This window comes from Xenopus laevis, chromosome 4L (genome assembly GCF_017654675.1).
Source record: "Xenopus laevis strain J_2021 chromosome 4L, Xenopus_laevis_v10.1, whole genome shotgun sequence".
NCBI classification, from domain to species: domain Eukaryota; kingdom Metazoa; phylum Chordata; class Amphibia; order Anura; family Pipidae; genus Xenopus; species Xenopus laevis.
This window is the reverse complement of record NC_054377.1, coordinates 18,081,340-18,100,643: the sequence shown is the minus strand read 5'-3', so window position 1 is coordinate 18,100,643 and position 19,304 is coordinate 18,081,340. Positions and strand designations below refer to the sequence as shown.

The 19,304-nt window shown below is 37.9% G+C and overlaps 1 protein-coding gene across 1 annotated transcript in view; it reads left to right on the top strand.

Moving 5' to 3' along the window:
- The first annotated feature begins 1,800 nt into the window (after nt 1-1,800).
- The window catches only part of LOC108713463 (SITS-binding protein), a 38,131-nt gene continuing 20,627 nt past the window's right edge, over nt 1,801-19,304 (top strand). The window contains exons 1-2 of the mRNA XM_018257030.2: nt 1,801-2,860; nt 18,726-18,897. Coding sequence (XP_018112519.1) covers nt 2,396-2,860; nt 18,726-18,897 — 637 coding nt within the window. The 5' untranslated portion in view covers nt 1,801-2,395. The remainder of the gene's footprint in view (nt 2,861-18,725; nt 18,898-19,304) is intronic.

Sequence of the window (19,304 nt, the reverse complement as noted above, 5' to 3'; positions counted from 1 at the left end):
CCTAGTGATATTTTAACCTTTATTAGTGCTGGACAGATATTGTTAATTTTTATTATTAAAAGTTATGTTTTAATATTGATTCACATGGTGGGAACTTGAGACTGTCACAGTGTGGGGAATGCAGACATATGGGTCACTCTTTTCTGTTTCTCTTTGGATTTCCTATATATCCATTAGACCCTGCACACCATGTTTTTGTCTTTCAATTCCAATCAATGGAGGGTGCTACAGATTGTTCTTTGTGATGCGCTTATGATTTTCTAGTAGACTTAAGGTATGGAGATCCAAATTACAGAAAGATCCGTTATACGGAAAGCCCCAGGTCCCAAGTATTCGGGATAACAGGTCCCATGCCTATGCTTGTACTAAGATATAATTAATCCGTATTAGGGGCAAAACAATCAGAATAGGTTTAATCAATGTTTAAATGTTTTGGTAATGTATGGAGATCCAAACAACGGAAAGACTCCTTATGTGGAAAACACCAGGTCCTAAGCATTTTGGATAACAGGACCTACACCTGAATGGGGTTTTTTTTTTGCTCAACCATGGCCAATTTTGTAGAGTGATAACTGTGATTGTGGTTGCAAATGATCCCTAACTCCACTGTTGGTGGGGGTGGTAGCTCAAGGTATCCCACATCTATACACACACTTGGGCTTAATAACCAATTTAGCAGCCCTGCAACTGCACTTGTGGTCATAATAAAGATGCATGTCAGCAAATCACCACTGCCTACTGAATGACCACAAAGAGGCATAAGTTGCACTCTCAAGCCAGACAGTAGTGATGGGCGAATTTCCGTATTTCACCGCAAGTGAATTAATTTGCAGAACTGTGGCTTCAATTTTCATTTTAAAATCTGCTGCGTCAACTCCGCCGTGTCAAAAAATAATTTAAAAAAATATATTTTTTGCCTCACAAAGAAAACTTCGGGGTGACTTCGGAAAAACGAAGTGCTCCGAGTGCCATCCCACTGGCCATTTACAGAGAAAGGCAGTTCGGGGAGATTAGTCGCCCCGAAGAACAGGGAGATTTGTCGCTGGGCGACTAATCTCCTCGAATCTGACTGTGTGCCTCTGCCCTAATGCATTAGGACAAAACAAGTCGCCATAAGAAAAAACCGCCATTGACTTTAATGCATTTGGGGCGAGAAGAATTGTCACGCGCATAAAAAATTTATTGCATATAAAAACACCCATTGACTTCAATGCGTTTTACAGAATATCACTATTTCGCTATTTTTTTCCGCAGTTTCGTGAATTTTCAGGCAAAGCAAACGGAACAGATTGTCTCATCATTACAGATCATGGGATCTGTTATCCAGAATGCTCGGGACCTGGGGTGTTTGGGAAATGGATCTTTCTGTAATTTAGATCTTCATACCATAAGTCTACTAAAAATCCTTTTAACATTAAAGAAAACCTATAGGATTGTTTTCCCACCAATAAGGTTTAATTATATCTGAGTTTGGATCGAGTACAAGCTACTGATTTATTATTACAGAGAAAAGGGAAATCATTTTTAAAAATTTATTTGGATAAAATATAGTCTATGGGAGATGGTCTTTTTATAACTTTGTGGATAACGGGTTTCTGGATAAAGGATCCAATACCTGTATTAATTTTTTGTTGCAAGAATTGGATTCTCCATCTTTCTGGAGTTCACATGGATGCTCCTTTTTGCAGCAGATCTCAAGTGCAACGTTTGTACCCGTAGTTAAAACGTAGTAGTTGGATCAATGGTGGAACATTGGGTAAGCAATTCTATGCCACACTCAATATACTAGGTCACATTTTTAGATGTTTATTAAAGAGCCTGATAGCATTCAAAAGGGCTGATTGACTAGTGCAGTTATCCCTAGCAACCAATCTCATCTTTCATTTTCACTTATCCTGCATGATGCATTATTTTCGGATCAGCGGTATCCCTACAATAAACATGAAAGAAAAGCCAGACATGAATTAAGATTCCTATAGTAAAAGGCAATGCAGTCCTTAAGGGGCCTGGAGATAAAAGAGTAGGATGCTGACATATGCAGGAATAACGTGAGGTTGGGGGGTCTCAAGCAGTGGAAGTGATTAGACAGGGTTCATATGCTCTACACGTCACTGCTCAAGCACCTGGGACAAATCTGGCAGTGGGACGTCTCTGGCACTAAAAGGAATCAGCCCAGTTGTAGCTATTTCAAGACTCCCGTCTTCTGCTGAGAATACAGAGCTAACAGAATAACTCTCCGGTACTTATAGCAACATGTGCTAGCTTAGAGATGGCTTATAGACATGCCAATGGGATTGTTCTTTATCCAACCTAATCAATGAACTGCAAACCAAAATAAAGAGCAAGAGGTATATCGCTGGTGAGGTGTTGCTAGAAGTATTTCATATCTCGAGCAATGCCTCACACTCGTGCAAGAAACCACAGCCCGATCCCCGAAGTCAACTGGGATTCAGGACTCAAGGAAATGAACGAGACGTGGAAAGGAGCGGTGGCGTGCCTCGGGGTTGCAGTCTTTTTTATTATGACTATTGGGATTATCTACTGGCAAGTGGTGGACCAACCCAACAAAAATTGGATCATCAAAGGAAGATACAGCGGTGTTATATGGGAAAGGAACACTCACAGCCTTATACTGCAGACCCTGAGCGAGGACAAGACCTACGTGGAGATCAATGTGGGCAACTTCCCTGACATCGAGCAGCCGTTTGTCAAGAATTTGTGCTGGTTGAATAAGACAGAGTTTTGCTACACGTGGGATTCCATTGTGGATCTCAAAATCCGGTTGGACCACAGCTTCTCGGATGGAACAGAATGTTACCATATAGACTGGATGCCAAAACACTGTGATATCAAAGTAAAGGTATGTTCTGAGTGAAACCATCTCAGGTGGATGACATTGCTTGAACTATTATTCCTCGTCTTTTTAATAAAATTTGTTTTTAATATAATTACAGGTATAGGATCTATTATATGGAATGCTTGGGCCCTGGGGTTATCTAGATAAGGGATCATTTGGATCTCCATACCGTAAGGGGATTATTGGACTTTTAAAAAATCACGAATTTTTCTGGATTTATTAAACCCCAAGGATGGAAAAGTCTGAATGAGAAAATCCAGCATCTCAGACCTGTCAAGCTTACATATAAGTCAATGGGAGAAATCTCAATGATTTCTTGATGTGCGCTGGGTTTCGTGCAATACCCCAAAGTTTTCGGGCAAAAAGCATATGAAATCGGGTGAAAAATCCGAAAAAAATCTGAGTTTTCGGGTTAAAAAAACCAATAAAATTGTGAAAATCTGATTTTTTTCCGCGCAAAGCAAATTTTCGGGCAAATGTAATAATAAATAAGCGTAAAAAACCCTAGCGGATTTGATCAGAGTCTGTAGCAGAAAATGTTGAGATAAAACCGGACTTTGATAAATAACCCCCTAAGTCTGCTAAGAAACATTTAAACCTTAAATAACCCCAATAGGATTTTTTTGGATTCATGCAGCTTAGTTACCATCAATACAAGCTACTGTTTTATTATTACAACGAAAAAGGAAATCATTTATAGAAATGAAAAGGATTTGCTTAGAATGGACTAGGATTAGTTGGCTTTATATTGAGTTCATGTTTAATTATGGAATTATTTTTGTGTCATTGGCTCATTCTGTGCATCTACAAAGGACCTATCAGAAGAGAATAACACCAATGTGCTAATACTGGCCTGTTCTGATGTGAAATCTTTCACATTTGTCAGATATTGAGCCCTCCTAAAGGGGGCAATACACAAGCCAATAAGGTGCTGACTTAGTCTGAAGGAGATAAGTTGGCATCTTATATTGGCCCATCTATGGCCATCTTAAAGGGGAACCTTTGCCTTTAAATTTTAGAATGCTATAGAGAGTGATATTCTGAGACAATTTGCAACTGGTTTTCATTTTTTTTAATTATTTGTGGTTTTTGAGTTATTTAGCTTTTCATTCAGCAGCTCTCCAGTTTGCAATTTCAGCAATCTGGTTGCTAGGGTCCACATTAGCCTAGCAACTGTGCGTTGATTTGAATAAGAGATTGGAATATTAATAGGAGAGGCCTGAATAGAAAGATGAGTAATAAAAAGTAGCAATAACAATACATTTGTAGCCTTACAGAGCATTTGTTTTTAGATGGGGTCATTTAAATCTGGAAAGAGTCCGAATTAAATAAGCACATTATTCTTAAACAAAATAATGAGAAAAAATGGGGACCAGTTGAAAAGTTGCTTCGAATTGGACATTCTATAACATACTAAGGGCAGAGACACACGCAACATCTTCGGACGACTAATCCTGCTAGAATGTCAATCACTGGCGGGATGACACTCATGAGGAAACTTCGGGCGACTTCGGAAAGCCGAAGAGATCGGAGTGCCATCCCGCCGGCGATTTACATTCTAGCCGGCGGGAAGGAAGTTCGGGGGAGATTAGTCGCCTTGAAGAAGAAGCGATTTGTCACTGTGCGACTAATCTCCCGAAATAGCAGCGTGTGTCTCTGCCCTACAAGTTAAGATAAAGGATAAGTAAACCTTTAAAATAAGTAAATGTAAAACTGATGAGGGTGCTATTCTAAGAACTTTTGCAATGTACATTCATTATTTATTTTGTATAAAAATATTATATATTAAGGGATACATGTACTGTTAATATGAATGAATTGTGTTACAACTGCTGACCAGTTTCTGCCCAGTCTGATCAACAAGTAGTCAAGGAAGTTGTCAGGAGAAAGAAAGAGGCTGCTCTGATGTTCTTCTGCTTAGGAAAAACAATATAAAGCTTTCTCAAATCTTTCCTAAGCAGAAGAACATCAGAGCAGCCTCTTTCTTTCTCCTGACAACTTCCTTGACTACTTGGTGGTCAGACTGGTCAGAAACTGACCAGCAGGTGGCGCTGTTGTAACACAATTCTGTTGTAACACAAGTCATTCATATTAACAGTACATGTATCCTTTAATATCTTTCAATAATAACAAAATAAATAATAAATGTACATAGCACTTATTTACATTCAATTATGTTAAAGGTTTACTTAACCTTTAAAGGTAAACCACCCGTTTAAAGCTCAGTTTGAATGCCTGTTGGGGGTGAGACTTGGGACCATGACCAAACCATAGAAATTCAAGGGGGGCTGGAACCATAATAGTCTGACAGCTTCTATGGAGGGATAAGGACACTCACAGGACCCAAAACCACATCATTAAAGTGCCCTAATATAGCTTGATCCAGTTACTATCATACCAGCGCCTGTCAGGCATATTCAACGTTCCTCTGTTGGGTCTATTTCTAAATCTGTGTATTTGGGCTACTTAAAGACGAGACATTTAAAACACCCAAAACAGCCGCATGCTCCATTACCCTTATGAATGGCGAGTGGTCTTCCGATACCTAGCTGTCTAAAAATAAGCACAAACCAGATACGAAACTTTATACACGGAGTGTGAGACTTGAGGATATAGGAACCATGCTGGGACTATTTAGGGTAAGTTTCTAGCTAAATCATTGTATTACAATATCCCACAGATACCTGCTGCTCTGAAAGCTTCTTCAGGTCCCTGTTTACTGTAATAATGAGTTTTATGGAATAACGTCTTCAAATGAAGAGAGAGAAATGTAGGGGTACTTTTATCAAACATCAAAGAGGGGGATACTGGAAGATTTCCAGCAGTTTGATATTCTCCCCGTATAACAAGAAATATTTTTGCAAATGCTCTGAGCAGTCAGACACCATTCTGTTTAATGGGCTGAACATTATCATCCACATTTTAGTCTTTAATTCAAACGGCATTCAGGGAGAAAGCATACAACAGTTATTTTCTGGGCTGGAATACATTTTTCCAACATGAAAAATAAATTGTAAAATCTAAAAGTGTAGCCAATGTAGCAACAATCGTAAAAACTGACTGTATGGGATCTCTGATCCAGAAACCTGAGCTCCAATTTACAGGAAGCCTGTCTCCCATAGAGTTCATTTTAAGAAAATAATTCACATTTGTTAAAATTATTTCCCTTTTTCTCTGTAATAATAAAACAGTAGCTTGTATTGATGGTAACTAAGCTGCATGAATTCATACTGGGGACAAAACAGTGATCCAATTTACAGAAAAAAACCTTATCCAGAACAGCCCAAGTGTTCTGAATAATAAATCCCATACCTGAACTTAATACATTTGCCGAATAATCGCTAAGATTAAAGTGATATAAAATACAAAATCACTATTGTAAAATGAATCGTTGCAATTTTACTTTTCTTCTTATAATAAAAAATACTTTAAATGGTACATTGATAGATAGATAGATAGATAGATAGAGATATTGATGATATATAGATAGAGATACTGTCGATAGATAGATAGATACAGTGGCGGAACTACCGGGGGAGCAGGGGGTGCGAGCGGGCCAGGGCCCGCACCCCCTCAGGGCCCCCTGGCAGCGCCGCACGCCACTGAAATCAACCCGGCAGCGCGCCGTACGGAGGGGGGTGGGGCCCGGCTGCGCATCATGCACCAGGGCCCGTCCCCCTCTAAGAACGCTGCTGGATAGATAGATAGATAGATAGATAGATAGAGATGCTGTAGATAGATAGATAGATAGATAGATAGATACACACATAGATAGATAGATGATAGATAGATAGATAGATAGATAGATAGATAGATAGATAGAAATACTGTCGATAGATAGATAGATAGATAGATAGATAGATAGATAGATAGATAGATAGATAGATAGATAGATAGATAGATAGATATAGATAGATAGATAGATAGATAGAAATACTGTAGATAGATAGATAGATAGATAGATAGATAGATAGATAGATAGATAGATAGATAGAAATACTGTAGATAGATAGATAGATAGATAGATAGATAGATAGATAGATAGATAGATAGATAAATAGAGATACGGTAGATAGATAAATAAATAAATAAATAGAAAGATTGATAGGCAGACAGATAGATAGGCAGATAGATAGATAGATAAATAGATAGAAAGATGATAGATAGATAAATAGAGATAGATGATAGATAGATAGATAGATAGATAGATAGATAGATGATAGATAGATAAATAGATAAATAGAGATACTGGTGATAGATAGATTGATAGACAGACCGATAGATAGATAGATTATAGGTAGATAGATGATAGATAGATAGATTGATAGATATAGATAGATAGATGATAGATAGATAGATAGATAGATAGATAGATAGATAGAGATACTGGTGATAGATCGATAGATCGATAGATAGATAAATAGATAGATTGATAGACAGACCGATAGATAGATAGATGGATAGATAGATAGATAGATAGATAGATAGATAGAGATACTGGTGATAGATAGATAGATAGATAGATAGATAGATAGATAGATAGATAGATAGATATACAGATAGATAGATAGATAGATAGATAGATAGATAGATAGATAGATAGATAGATACTATAGATAGATAAATAGATAGACAGACAGATAAATAGATAGATAGCAGATAAATAGAATGATAATGAACAAAACAGTATTTAATTTTCTGTGCATAGACTCACATACACACACTTCTAAGCCTAATACATAAACATGGATATTTTGTAACACTTACTGGATATTCAATAGTTAATTTGCTAACACATGAGAGGAGACCAATGGGAACTGGCACTTAAAATGTTTGTATTAACAAAGCCCTTTTATAGTTTTCTTGGGAATCATGTGAAATATAAGACCTTACTAATCCTGTTTCATAATAGAAGAAAAGGCAGCGTTTATTTGCTGCATAGTCAGGGAAGCTCTATGAACCAGAACAATAAGCTACACAGTTAACCAGGTATTATTGATCACATTATTACTCCCCTGTATACATAAATACTCTATGCACTGATAAAGCATTTAAAGGGCACATTAAGTCCAAAAATAATTGTTGCCTATTGAAATAAAACATAATTCTAAACAACTTTGTAATATACATTTTATGAGACATGTTCTATGGTGTTTAAGTTATTTGTACAGTATATGTATTGCTAGTGAAATCAGTGTTTGTCCTTTTCTATTCTCTGCACTGGAGGCTCCGACTGTTGATTCAATGTAAGACAAGGCAGCTGATTAACAGACCTCTTTTTGCTGGGGAACCAAGACTTTTGCAACATCGTTTAAAACGTAACCACCAGGAGTTAAGCCAATGCTGCTTTAAATAGCAATTGTTTTTACAAATAACTTTAAAAGCACTGACATTTTTTAATAAACGTATACTGGAAAGGTGCTTAGAATTTCCTTACAGTTTCCTTTTAATAGGAAAATTTTTATTTTGGAGTTGACTTGCCCTTTAAAAGCGTGTTTCCTTTTTTGGCTTTTGTTGAAAAAAAGCTTGAGAGGCTGCCATAGCAGTGAGTTACAGGCTGAAACTGCTAGAAGTGTTACAGGGATACCTGCTGAGTCAGCTACAAGATCCCTCTGGACACCACTTAAATCTGTAGGATTAGGACACTAACCAACATACCATCTGGTGTCACCCATTAGCTTGGAACATACTGGAACATTTCAGCTTGGGAAAACACAATCTCTATGCATGCAAATAAAGGACTCAGAGTCTCAAGGTATTAAAGGACAAGCAAAGTTAAACTAAAGAAGTAGCTAAAAATGTTGTACATTATGTTTTGTGCTTCTGTACCAACCACAGCCCTTTATCAGTAAAGATCTGTCTCCAAAGATGCCCCAGTAGCTCCCCATCTTCTTTTCTGTTGATTCACTGCACATGCTCTGTGCTGCTGTCACTTACTGAGCTTAGGGACCCACTCACAATATACAGTACACTTAGGGGCACATTTACTAAGGGTCAAATATCGAGGGTTAATTAACCCTCAATATTCAACCATCAAAGTAAAATCTTTCAACTTTGAATATCGAAGTGGAAGGATTTACCGCATTTACTTCGATCGAACGATCGAGGGATTTTAATCCATCGATCGAACGGTTTTCCTTCCATCAGAAATTGCTTAGAAAGCTTATAGGCTAACATTGGTGCTCGGTAGGTTTTAGGTGGCGAAGTAGGTGGTCTAAGTTTTTTTTAAAGAGACAGTACTTCGGCTATCGAATGGTCAAATATTCGAACGATTTTTAGTTCGAATTGTTCGAGTTGAAGTTGTAGTCAAAAGTCGAAGTAGCCAATACGATGGTCGAAGCAGCCAAAAAAACCTTCGAAATTCAATGTTTTTTTCATTCTAATCCTTCACTCCAGTTTAGTAAATGTGCCCCATAGAATAGAAATGTCACAATATAAGGCTGATTAGTAATTAATACAGATAATTACTACATGGCAGCACAGAAACCAGTGCAATTAGCATCAGAATTTAAAAACCAGCACTGTAGCATCAGCTTATATTACAGACCAACCTCATTTTCTGCTGGATAATTAGTGACAAGCCCTAAGCTTAGCTTCTCAACAGCTGCTCAGAGCCCACTGAGCATGTGAGTGTCACAGACACTTTCCAAGATGGTGACCCCCTGTGACAAGTTTGAAGTCCTGGATCATTGCTGCTATTGAAAAGCTGAAACTTTAGGCTGGTGCAATAAGTTCAGTAAATAAAACCCTGACCCTGAAAATATCTTGAATCCAAAATTACACCATCTAAAACCTGTCAAGGTTATGTAGGAGTCAATGGCAGAGGTCCCTTAAACCATTTGAATATGTTAATATTATTTTTTTGGATGGTTTTGCTCGAAAATGTGATCAATTCCAGCGACTCAAGCGGAAAAGTCCATTCATTCGAGTTTTTTGGGTTGTTAACCCCCGAACTCTCTGATTCGAGTTTTTTCCATTTAAGTTTTTTCTAAAATTAGAAACCATATGAGTTGTGAGTTCATTCGAGGTCTACATTTGAGCTCACAAAGTTCTAAAATTTTACCTTTGATAAATAACCCAGTTTCATGTCCAAATTACCCTAACGACCCTAACAACCATGCATTGATTTGAATAAGAGACTGCAATATGAATAGGGGAGAAATAGAAAGAAGTAGCAATAACAATACATTTGTAACTTACAGAGCATTTGTTTTTTAGATGAGGTCAGTGACCCCCATTTGAAATCTGGAAAGAGTCAGAAGGCAGATAATTCAAAACTATGAAAATGAAAAAATGTAGGCCTATTGGAAAATTCCTTAGAAATAGCCATAACATACTACATACTAAGGGGCAGATTTATCAAGGGTCGAATTGAAAATTCTAATTTTTAAATTCTAATTTCGTATTTATTTTAGTGTAATTCATCTAGGGAAAAGTCCAAGTTCAATTCGATAATCAAATTTTGAAATTTATCATGTAGGAGCAGATTATTTAAAGGTCAAAGTGAATATTCGAATTTGAAGTTGAATTTGAAAAAAATTAGAAAATCCGAATTCCAAACTTTATCATGTAGGGGCAAATTTACTTATGGTCAAATATCGAGGATTAATTAACCCTCGATATTCGTCTGTCGAAGTTAAATCCTTCATCTCGAATATCGAAGTGGAAGGATTTACCGCAATTGATTTGTTCGAATAATCGAACGAAAAATCGTTCGAACGAACGATTAAATCCTTTGAATCGTTCAATTCGAAGGATTTTTATCCATCGATCGAAAGATTTTTCTTCTACCAAAAAAAAGATTGCAAAGCCTATGGGGACCTTCCCCATAGGCTAACATTGACTTCGGTAGGTTTTAGGGGGTTGAAGTTTTTTTTTAAAGAGACAGTACTTCGACTATCAAATAGTCGAATAGTCGAACAAGTTTTAGTTCGATTCAAAGTCGAATTCGTAGTCGAAAGGTCGAAGTAGCCCATTCGATGGTCGAAGTAGCCAAAAAAAACCTTAGAAATTCGAAGTTTTTTTATTCTATTCCTTCACTCGAGCTAAGTAAATGGGCCCCGTACTGTCTCTTTTGATTGCAGTTTTAGCCTATGGGGGACCTCCTAGAACCTATTTGGAGTCAATTGGTGGATTTCGAAAAATTTAAAAATTTTTTTGGAAAAACTCGAATTCGATCGAATGTGCTGTTACTCCGATTTGTGCAATTCTAATTCGATCCAAAACTGACCTATTCGATCCAAAATGAACCTATTCGGCCAAAAAAACTTTGATTTAATTTCAGTTGGTCTTTTTGAATTCGAAGTTTTTCAAATTCGAAATTCAACCTTCGATAAATCTGCCCCATACTGTCCCTCTAAGGATTCAAATTCTTAAAGGGACAGTAGCCTATGGGGGACCTCCTACAATCAATTTGGAGTCATTTGGTGGACTTTTGAAAAAAAGTTTTAAAAAAATTAAAAAAAAAATTTTGGTGCAAAAAATAAAATCAAATTCGATTAAAATTTGAAGCTTGATCCTATTCAGCCATTTTAAAAAATTTGATTTTTTTTTAAAATAAGTTTAGATTAGTCATTGTTTTTTTCGAATTTTGAGTTGATGGGAGTTTTTAGAAATCTGCCCCTAAATGGTAGCTAAAGATATTATTAGTCACCTGATCTCAGCCTTATCACTCTTGGCTTTGTATGGCCATGGAACTCCTCAGTGTCTTGTAATATCCTTTTATTTTTTATTAGGGGGTCCCTTAATCACTTTATAACTGACTATAGTAATGTTTATATAGTGAGTACCCCCTCTTGTAAATTACAAGGATATTATAAGTTACCGAGGAGTTTCATGACCATATAAAAACACGAGGCTGAGGGAACTCCGAGGTAACTTCTAATATCCTCATATTTTCCAACAGGGGTACTTTATTTATTATAATACACAAATTTCAGTGAGTCATGTGACAGAAATGACATCAGAACTCACCGTTTATAACTGATGACATCAGAACTCACTGTTTATAAGGATATAATTTACAAGATATTCATGGCTTTTGTGTATTATAAGAATATCTTCAACAGAAAACTCATGGTTCTTGTTGTATTAAATAATCACTTTCTGCCATACAGCATGGAAACTAAATACATATTTCATATCAGCAAAGCTATTCATCTAAGAAGCTCTCATTAAACATCTCCTGGTGTCTGTCCTCTTGTGAACTGTTGACGCTACTGCCTATTCGTGCTGTGTAAGTCTTTTATCTTTATTTAAAAAAATAAAATAAAATAAAATATTCGCTAATCTTGTTGGCTGTGACATTTAATCATCTCTGCTTGTGTTATGGCAGATGTATCAGACGTGGCTTTGAGATTCTATTATCTTCTTTAGGAAATTTATTTTTTGCTGCTCCTGACTATGCTGCAAGGAAGCTATAAATCATGAATGTGTTTGTTTTTTCTGACTTATCGATGCACAAACATATTGACCAGAGCTGTCTAGTTCATCTGAATCACTATTGTTGAATCCAAAAACCAGAGAAAGACATGGACAATCCCGTTTCTACTTTCTTTAATGAAAAAGAAACCTATCTCCAATATACTTTAATTAAAAAATGTGCACCGTTTTTATAAGAAACCTGACTGTATGCAGTGAAATTCTCCCTTCATTTACTGCTGTGGATAGGAATTGTCAGACGGTTCCTAACTGCTCTGCAGGGAAACAATCATACTTATGAACAGCAGGGGGAGCCCCCGCCTTACTTCCCAGCCATGCAGAACTCAATCAGCTTTGTTTGTTTCCCTGTAGAGCAGTCGGCGACTGTGTCGAGATTTGGATTGGATTTTATTTTTGCCTTTACACCCCCTTTACTGTTTCCAACTCCAGCTGCAGGACAAAGGCTTTGGAGCCAGATTTAAACAGATAAACTGGGATTCTATTTGGGGGATGATTTTGCTGCTGCCACTGGTTCTGCAGAGTTGGAGAAAGTTTGTATTAAACAATACAAAAACTATAAAATCCACATTAGATTACATGACAACACAGGACCCAGTGCAGTCTGCATATTCTGATTATTAATCAGTCTTGTTGTATCGGCTTCTGGCAGATATTATTTGACTTTTGCTGTTTTGATCATTTATGACGATCCCTAAGCAGCCCAGACCACACTGAGCATGTGCACAGTCTTGGTCTTGCAAAGATGTTTAACAAAGTTACAAGATGGTGACCACCTGTGGCCAACTTTGAAAGCATAAATCATTTGTTTGATTAGGCTTGTGGTGCAGTAACTTCATGTTTATGTTTAGTATAGAAAATACGGCATTTCTAGCCTTATTCTAATTTAGACTTTACTTCCCCTTTAAGGTATGAAGATCCAAATTACAAAAAGATCCCTGATCTGTTAAACCCCATGTCCCTAGCATTCATTTATTTCATTTCTACTATGTACTGTATTACTGTATATGGCTAAAATGACAATAAAATCCACTTGAACTTGTAGTTGAACTTCTGGATAAAAGCTCCCATACATGTATAAAGCACCACAGTAGCTATTCGGGTATAAATCTGTGCAGCTATGAACATCATGTGGATTACTTGGCCTAACTGCTATAATGTCTACATTAATTATTGGAACCGCCATTATATAACAATTGCACTAATTGTCCATCAGTGGTGCACTTTACTATTCTTATATCATTAGTTATGCAGTTGGTCCATGTATGTCACGTATGGTTATAGATTAGGTTTTTTACCCTTTTTAAATAATAATAATAATATATATATATGTATGTACCCTATCTTGAGGGGGATATCCTTCACATTGATCTTAATTGTGTGTTGATTTTTATTAGGCTTACTGGAGGGATCCAACATAGTAAGAACCCCACAAGTGCCTCACGTAACATAGGGTTTGACCTCAGGTTTGGAATTGAGTAGCACTATAACTAAGAGCTAAGTCAGAGACAAACAGGTCTGGGTTTAAGGCAGCACAGGTTCAAATTGGGGTTTCAGGCCAAGGTGGAGCAGGTGGAGCTGAGGCAAATCTGGCTGAGGCACAACAGGAACATAATACCAGACTAGACTTCTGGAACAAACTAAGAGAACCAGGTGAGGTTTCCACAAAGGAGTGGTTCACCTTTAAGCTAAATCATAATATGCTCTAGATTGGCTTATTCTAAACAACATTTTAGTTGGCCTTTATTTTTCTCTTTTTTTTAATAGTTTTTTTTTATTGATTTGCCTTCTTCTTCTGACTCGCAGCTTTCAAATGAGGTTCACTAATCCCATCTAAAAAAACAAATGTTCTATTCAGACCCTTTCCTATTGGTATTCCAGTCTCTTATTCAAATCAATACATGTTTGCCGGGGGAATTTGTTTTATAGCATAAGTAAAATCTACAATAACGCAGTAAAATCGGAAAAAGTGGAGCCGTTTACGTCTACAAACATTGACTTTTGATTCCGATACTGCCAATAAAGAACACCACCCTTCGCTTCATGACTTTTGAACCAGTGATAGGCGAATTCCTCCCGTTTCAATTCGCCGAAAAATTTGCGAATCTCCTGCAAAATTCGTGAAACAGCATAAAAATTAGTGAGAATCGAAATTGATGCCCGAATTGATGTCCAATTTTGGATGTGCGTCCGAAAAGTCACTCGCATCAATTTTGACGCTGGCATTAAAGTCAATGGGCGTCTGAATAGTGTTGACGCGCAAGTGACTTTTCGGATGCGCGTCCAAAATTTTTTTATGCAGGTGAATTTTCGCTGGTGACACGCAAATTTATTTGCCAGCGGCTAAATGTGGAAATTCATTGCAAATTCGTGACAGGCGAATTTATTCGCCCATCATTACTTTTGATTCTTCATTCACCCTCACCCGCATCATTCATTAGAGTCTCAGAATTCTGTAACTGCCAACAGAAGTGGAATATTCCAAAACATACGCCAGACATTCACTATAATTTCAAGGGCTATAAAATGAAGCTTGTAAACTTCATGCTGCCACCCAATATAGACTCCATCTTGACTGCAGATGGTCCTCATTCTTGCCAAGAGACACATGGACAGTGTAAAGAAATATGTTGTGGGGAGATATGATGGCAGTGATGGTGAAAAGGTTTTTGGCAGTGATGATTCAGATACAAAATATTGATTTAATGGCCTCAGTTGGCCAATGTGATACGTTTACACTTAAAATGAAAGGGGTTGTGAACCTTATACTACAGAGTTCTCCAAAGCAGGCGGCTCAAACTTAAAGGAGTGGTTCACCTTTAAGTTAACTTTTAGGGGCATATTTATCAAGGGTCCAAACTTCGAAATTCAAATTTAAAAAGCCCAACCGAAATTTTAAGTCGAAGTTTTGTTTGGTCGAATAGGTCAGTTTTTGATCGAATAGGTCCGTATTCGGCTGAATTAGAATCGTTCACATAGTGCATTCAATCGAATTTGATTCAAAGTTTTTCCCAACATTTTTTTCAAAGTCCACCAATCCAAATAGGTTCTAGGTTTGAGGCAGATTTATCAAAGGTCGAGGTGAATTTTCGAATGAAAAAAATTTGAATTTCTATTTTTGTGTGTACTTTAGGGGAATAGTCCAAATTCGAAATTTTTATTTTATTTGAATTAAAAAATTCAAATATCGAAATTCATCATGTACTGTCTCTTTAAAAATAAGACTTCGACCATTCGCCATCTAAAACCTGCCGAATTGCTGTTTTAGCCTATGGGGGACCTCCTAGAACCTAGTTGGAGTCAAGTCTATCTATGTTTTTTTTGGGAAAAACCTATTCGACAAAAAAACAAACATTCAACTTAATTTCAAATTTTAATTTTTTGAATTCGAATTTGAAGTTTTATCAATTCAAAATTCAACCCTTGATAAATATCCCCCTTGGTATGTTATAGAATTGCTAATTCTAAGCAACTTTTTGAATGCTTTTTGAATGCTTTGCCTTCCTCTTCCGACAAATGCTCTGTAAGGCTACACATACAGTCAAATGAAAAAGTTTGGGAACCCCTCTCAGTCTGCATAATAATTTACTCCACTTTCAACAAAAAAAGATAACAGTGGTATGTCTTTCATTTCCCAGGAACATCTGAGTACTGGGGTGTTTTCTGAACAAAGATTTTTAGTGAAGCAGTATTCAGTTGTATGAAATTAAATCAAAGTTTGATTCATTGTTCAGCCTTCATCTTTTGTCAGAGTTTCTGCTTGTTTAACTTGGAAAAATAAAAATCATTTAAACAGAAAATTAAATCAAATGTGAAAAACCGGCTGTGCAAAGATTTGGGTACCCTTATAATTTTGCTAATTAGAATGCATGTAACTGCTTAATACTCTTTACTGGCAACACCAAATTGGTTGGATTAGCTCGTTACTTCTTAGGCAGGTGTAGTGATGGGCCAATTTGCGAGTTTTGCGAGTTTTTCCAAGTTTCACCGGAAAATTAGCAAATTTCGCGCGCAATTCGTGAAGCGGCGAAAAATTCGCGAAACGGCTCCGACACCCATTTTTGATGCCGGCGAAAAATTTATTTTGACGACGGCGAATTTTTTTGGGCAAATTTTCGCGGGCGTTTCACAAATTTATTCGCTGGCGGCAAATCGCGCACATTCGCCGCGAATTCGCGCCTGGCGAATAAATTCGCCCATCACTAGGCAGGTGTTTCCAATCATGAGAACAGGTATTTAAGGCGGCCAATTTGCAAGTTGTGCTTCTGTTTGACTCTCCTCTGAAGAGTGACAGCATGGGATCCTCAAAGCAACTCTCAAAAGATCTGAAAACAAAGATTGTTCAGTATCATGGTTTAGGGGAAGGCTACAAAAAGCGATCTCAGAGGTTTAAACTGTCAGTTTCAACTGTAAGGAATGTAATTAGAAAATGGAAGGCCACAGGCACAGTTGCTGTAAAACCAGGCACGTTTCAGGGGTCGCATCGCTAGTGCAGTGAGCGCTATTGCGCTCGCTGCGCTAGAAGAGCCGAATTTCCGTTTTAAAAAACGGAAATTCGGCTCTTAAAGTTACCAGAGGCGGCTTTTTGCCGCCCTTGGTAACTGGCCGCTCCGTACCGCCTGAGGCAAGATTCTCACCTTGCCTCATGGCCGGAGCGGCCCTGTGTAAAACCCAGGTCTGGCAGGCCAAGAAAAATACAGTGGCATATGCGGAAGGATTTTGAGAATGGTTACAGACAACCCAAAGATCACTTCCAAAGACCTGCACGAACATTTTGCAGCAGATGGTGTATCTGTACATTGTTCTGCAATTCAGCGCAATTTGCACAAAGAACATCTGTATGGCAGGGTGATGAGAAAGAAGCCCTTTCTGCACTCACGTCACAAACAGTCGCTTGTTGTATGCAAAAGCTCATTTAGACAAGCCACAGTCATTTTGGAATCTCCATACAATGCTCTAAAGGTGGCCATAGACGGTGGCCATATTATTGTACGTCTGAGTCTATGGCCACCTTTAGTCTTGTTCTTGCCTTAAATAAGAGATGTTCCTGGTTTACTAATTAGGAGAAGGAGACTTGGTAGCTCACATGAAGGTTTGAAGTTGATTTGGAACATGGTGGGGACACTTAAGCAGTCAAAAGTGCCCCCTCAGGAACTCTCTTCAGCCCCGATCTCTGCCAACCAGAAATAGCCTAGGTAATGGGGCATGGAGACATATACACAGGCAATCTCAAGGAGGGCACTTATAAACACCAGGCCTTGGGCTGGATCAATTGCATTTAGAAGAAAAGCAATCAGAGCAGCCCTTCTATTTTGGTTTTCCAGAACTTTCTGAACTGCAATGTGGTAACTTTATTCCAGCTTGTATCCAGAATTATTAAGTCTTCATATGATAGTGCCAAATAATTCCTGAAAACGGTGGAAAAATTCACAAAACAGCGAAAACTCGCAAAACACATTGAAATCAATGGGCGTCAAGATAATTTTGACGAGCAGCAATTTTTGACGTGAATTTTTATACACGTTTCTATTTTGTCAAAATGCATTAAAATCAATGGGTGTCTGAATAATTTTGACGCACAAATAATTTTTTTTTGTCGCTGTTGATTTTTCTCTGCCGAATTTTCGGCCGCAGTTTCGCAAATAACATTTGCGGCCGGCGAAACGTGGAAATTCGCTGTATATACATGCCTGGCGAATTTATTCGCCCATCACTAATTAGAGTCTTATATTTGTAGCAGACACTAAATATAAATATAAATATGTGCTGTGTCTGAGAGACACACTGAAATCTTATATCTCTTTCTGTTTTTGTCCCTCGGATTGTAGGCTATGGAGTAAGAGGAGAGAACACGCTTAGAGGGGAGCTATGTTCTAAAACTAAACTTAACTAGTAGATCATTTATGTCCTGATATGTGACCTTATCAAATGTGCATATACATATGTCAATAAATATATCACTTTAATACATCTCTCCATGCCTGCTCATGCTACTTGTTATAGGAAGACTGGACAATGATTGGGCTTCCGGTGTTCTTTTATAGACCCGTGCCGCCAATGACGTCACAATGACGTCACAAAAGGGGGCAGGTGAGCAGACGCGAGACTATAAAACCGGAACCTGGAAGTCGGATGCCGGCATTTGAAGGTGGCTGGCGGGGAGAGCAGGAGAAGAGCTCAACCCGCACCGCCCGCCACCCACAAGGAGCACTGCAAGCTCGTCCCAAACCCGCCCGACCCGCGGGTCCCGCGGGTATCGGGTCGCCCCGCACATCACTATGCAATATAATTACTAAGAGATTGATTTGAGTCAATGGATGCTAACCGATCAGAATATGAAATGACACTGGATCAGTTATTGGTGATATTGGTGTACAATTCAACCTCTTATTTTTGGATTGTTGTTATTCCTTGTTTGTTTCTATTTCAGGATTGCTTTTCCATGACTAATATATCATGGTATGGGGGAGCAGGCTTAAGTGCTCAGCACTGGCCCATGAACAATGTGAACATGCCTCTACAGCCTTTTGTAATCAGCAGTCTCAAATCCCACCCAACAGGCTTTGGATCTGTTTTGGAGAGATACTTTCTGGGATCATCTGGTAAGTTCAATCAAACATTTCAGGGATAAATGGCATAAGGTATAATGTTATATATGAATGCTTTTTAGGAATGGAAACGATTGTCTAGCTGCCCTCATAGCAAATTTCCAATGACTGATGGTCCCCAAGTTCCAACAATCCATGTATTATAGAGCCAACAATGTTTTTCTTTTACTGCTGTGCTCAGATCCTTTGCTCCTGCTCAAAGGTCTGTTATTACCACTCTATTCTTCTCGTCTAAAGGGGAGGCCTCTGGTACGGTGATCCACTTTATGGGTAAAAAGGTCCCCTGCTATTTGTCTATAATGTCCTCTAATGTACTTGTAAAGTGTAATCATGTCCCCTTTGCAAGCGCCTTTTTTCCAGAAAAAACAACCCCAACCTTGACAGTCTACCCTCATAATTTA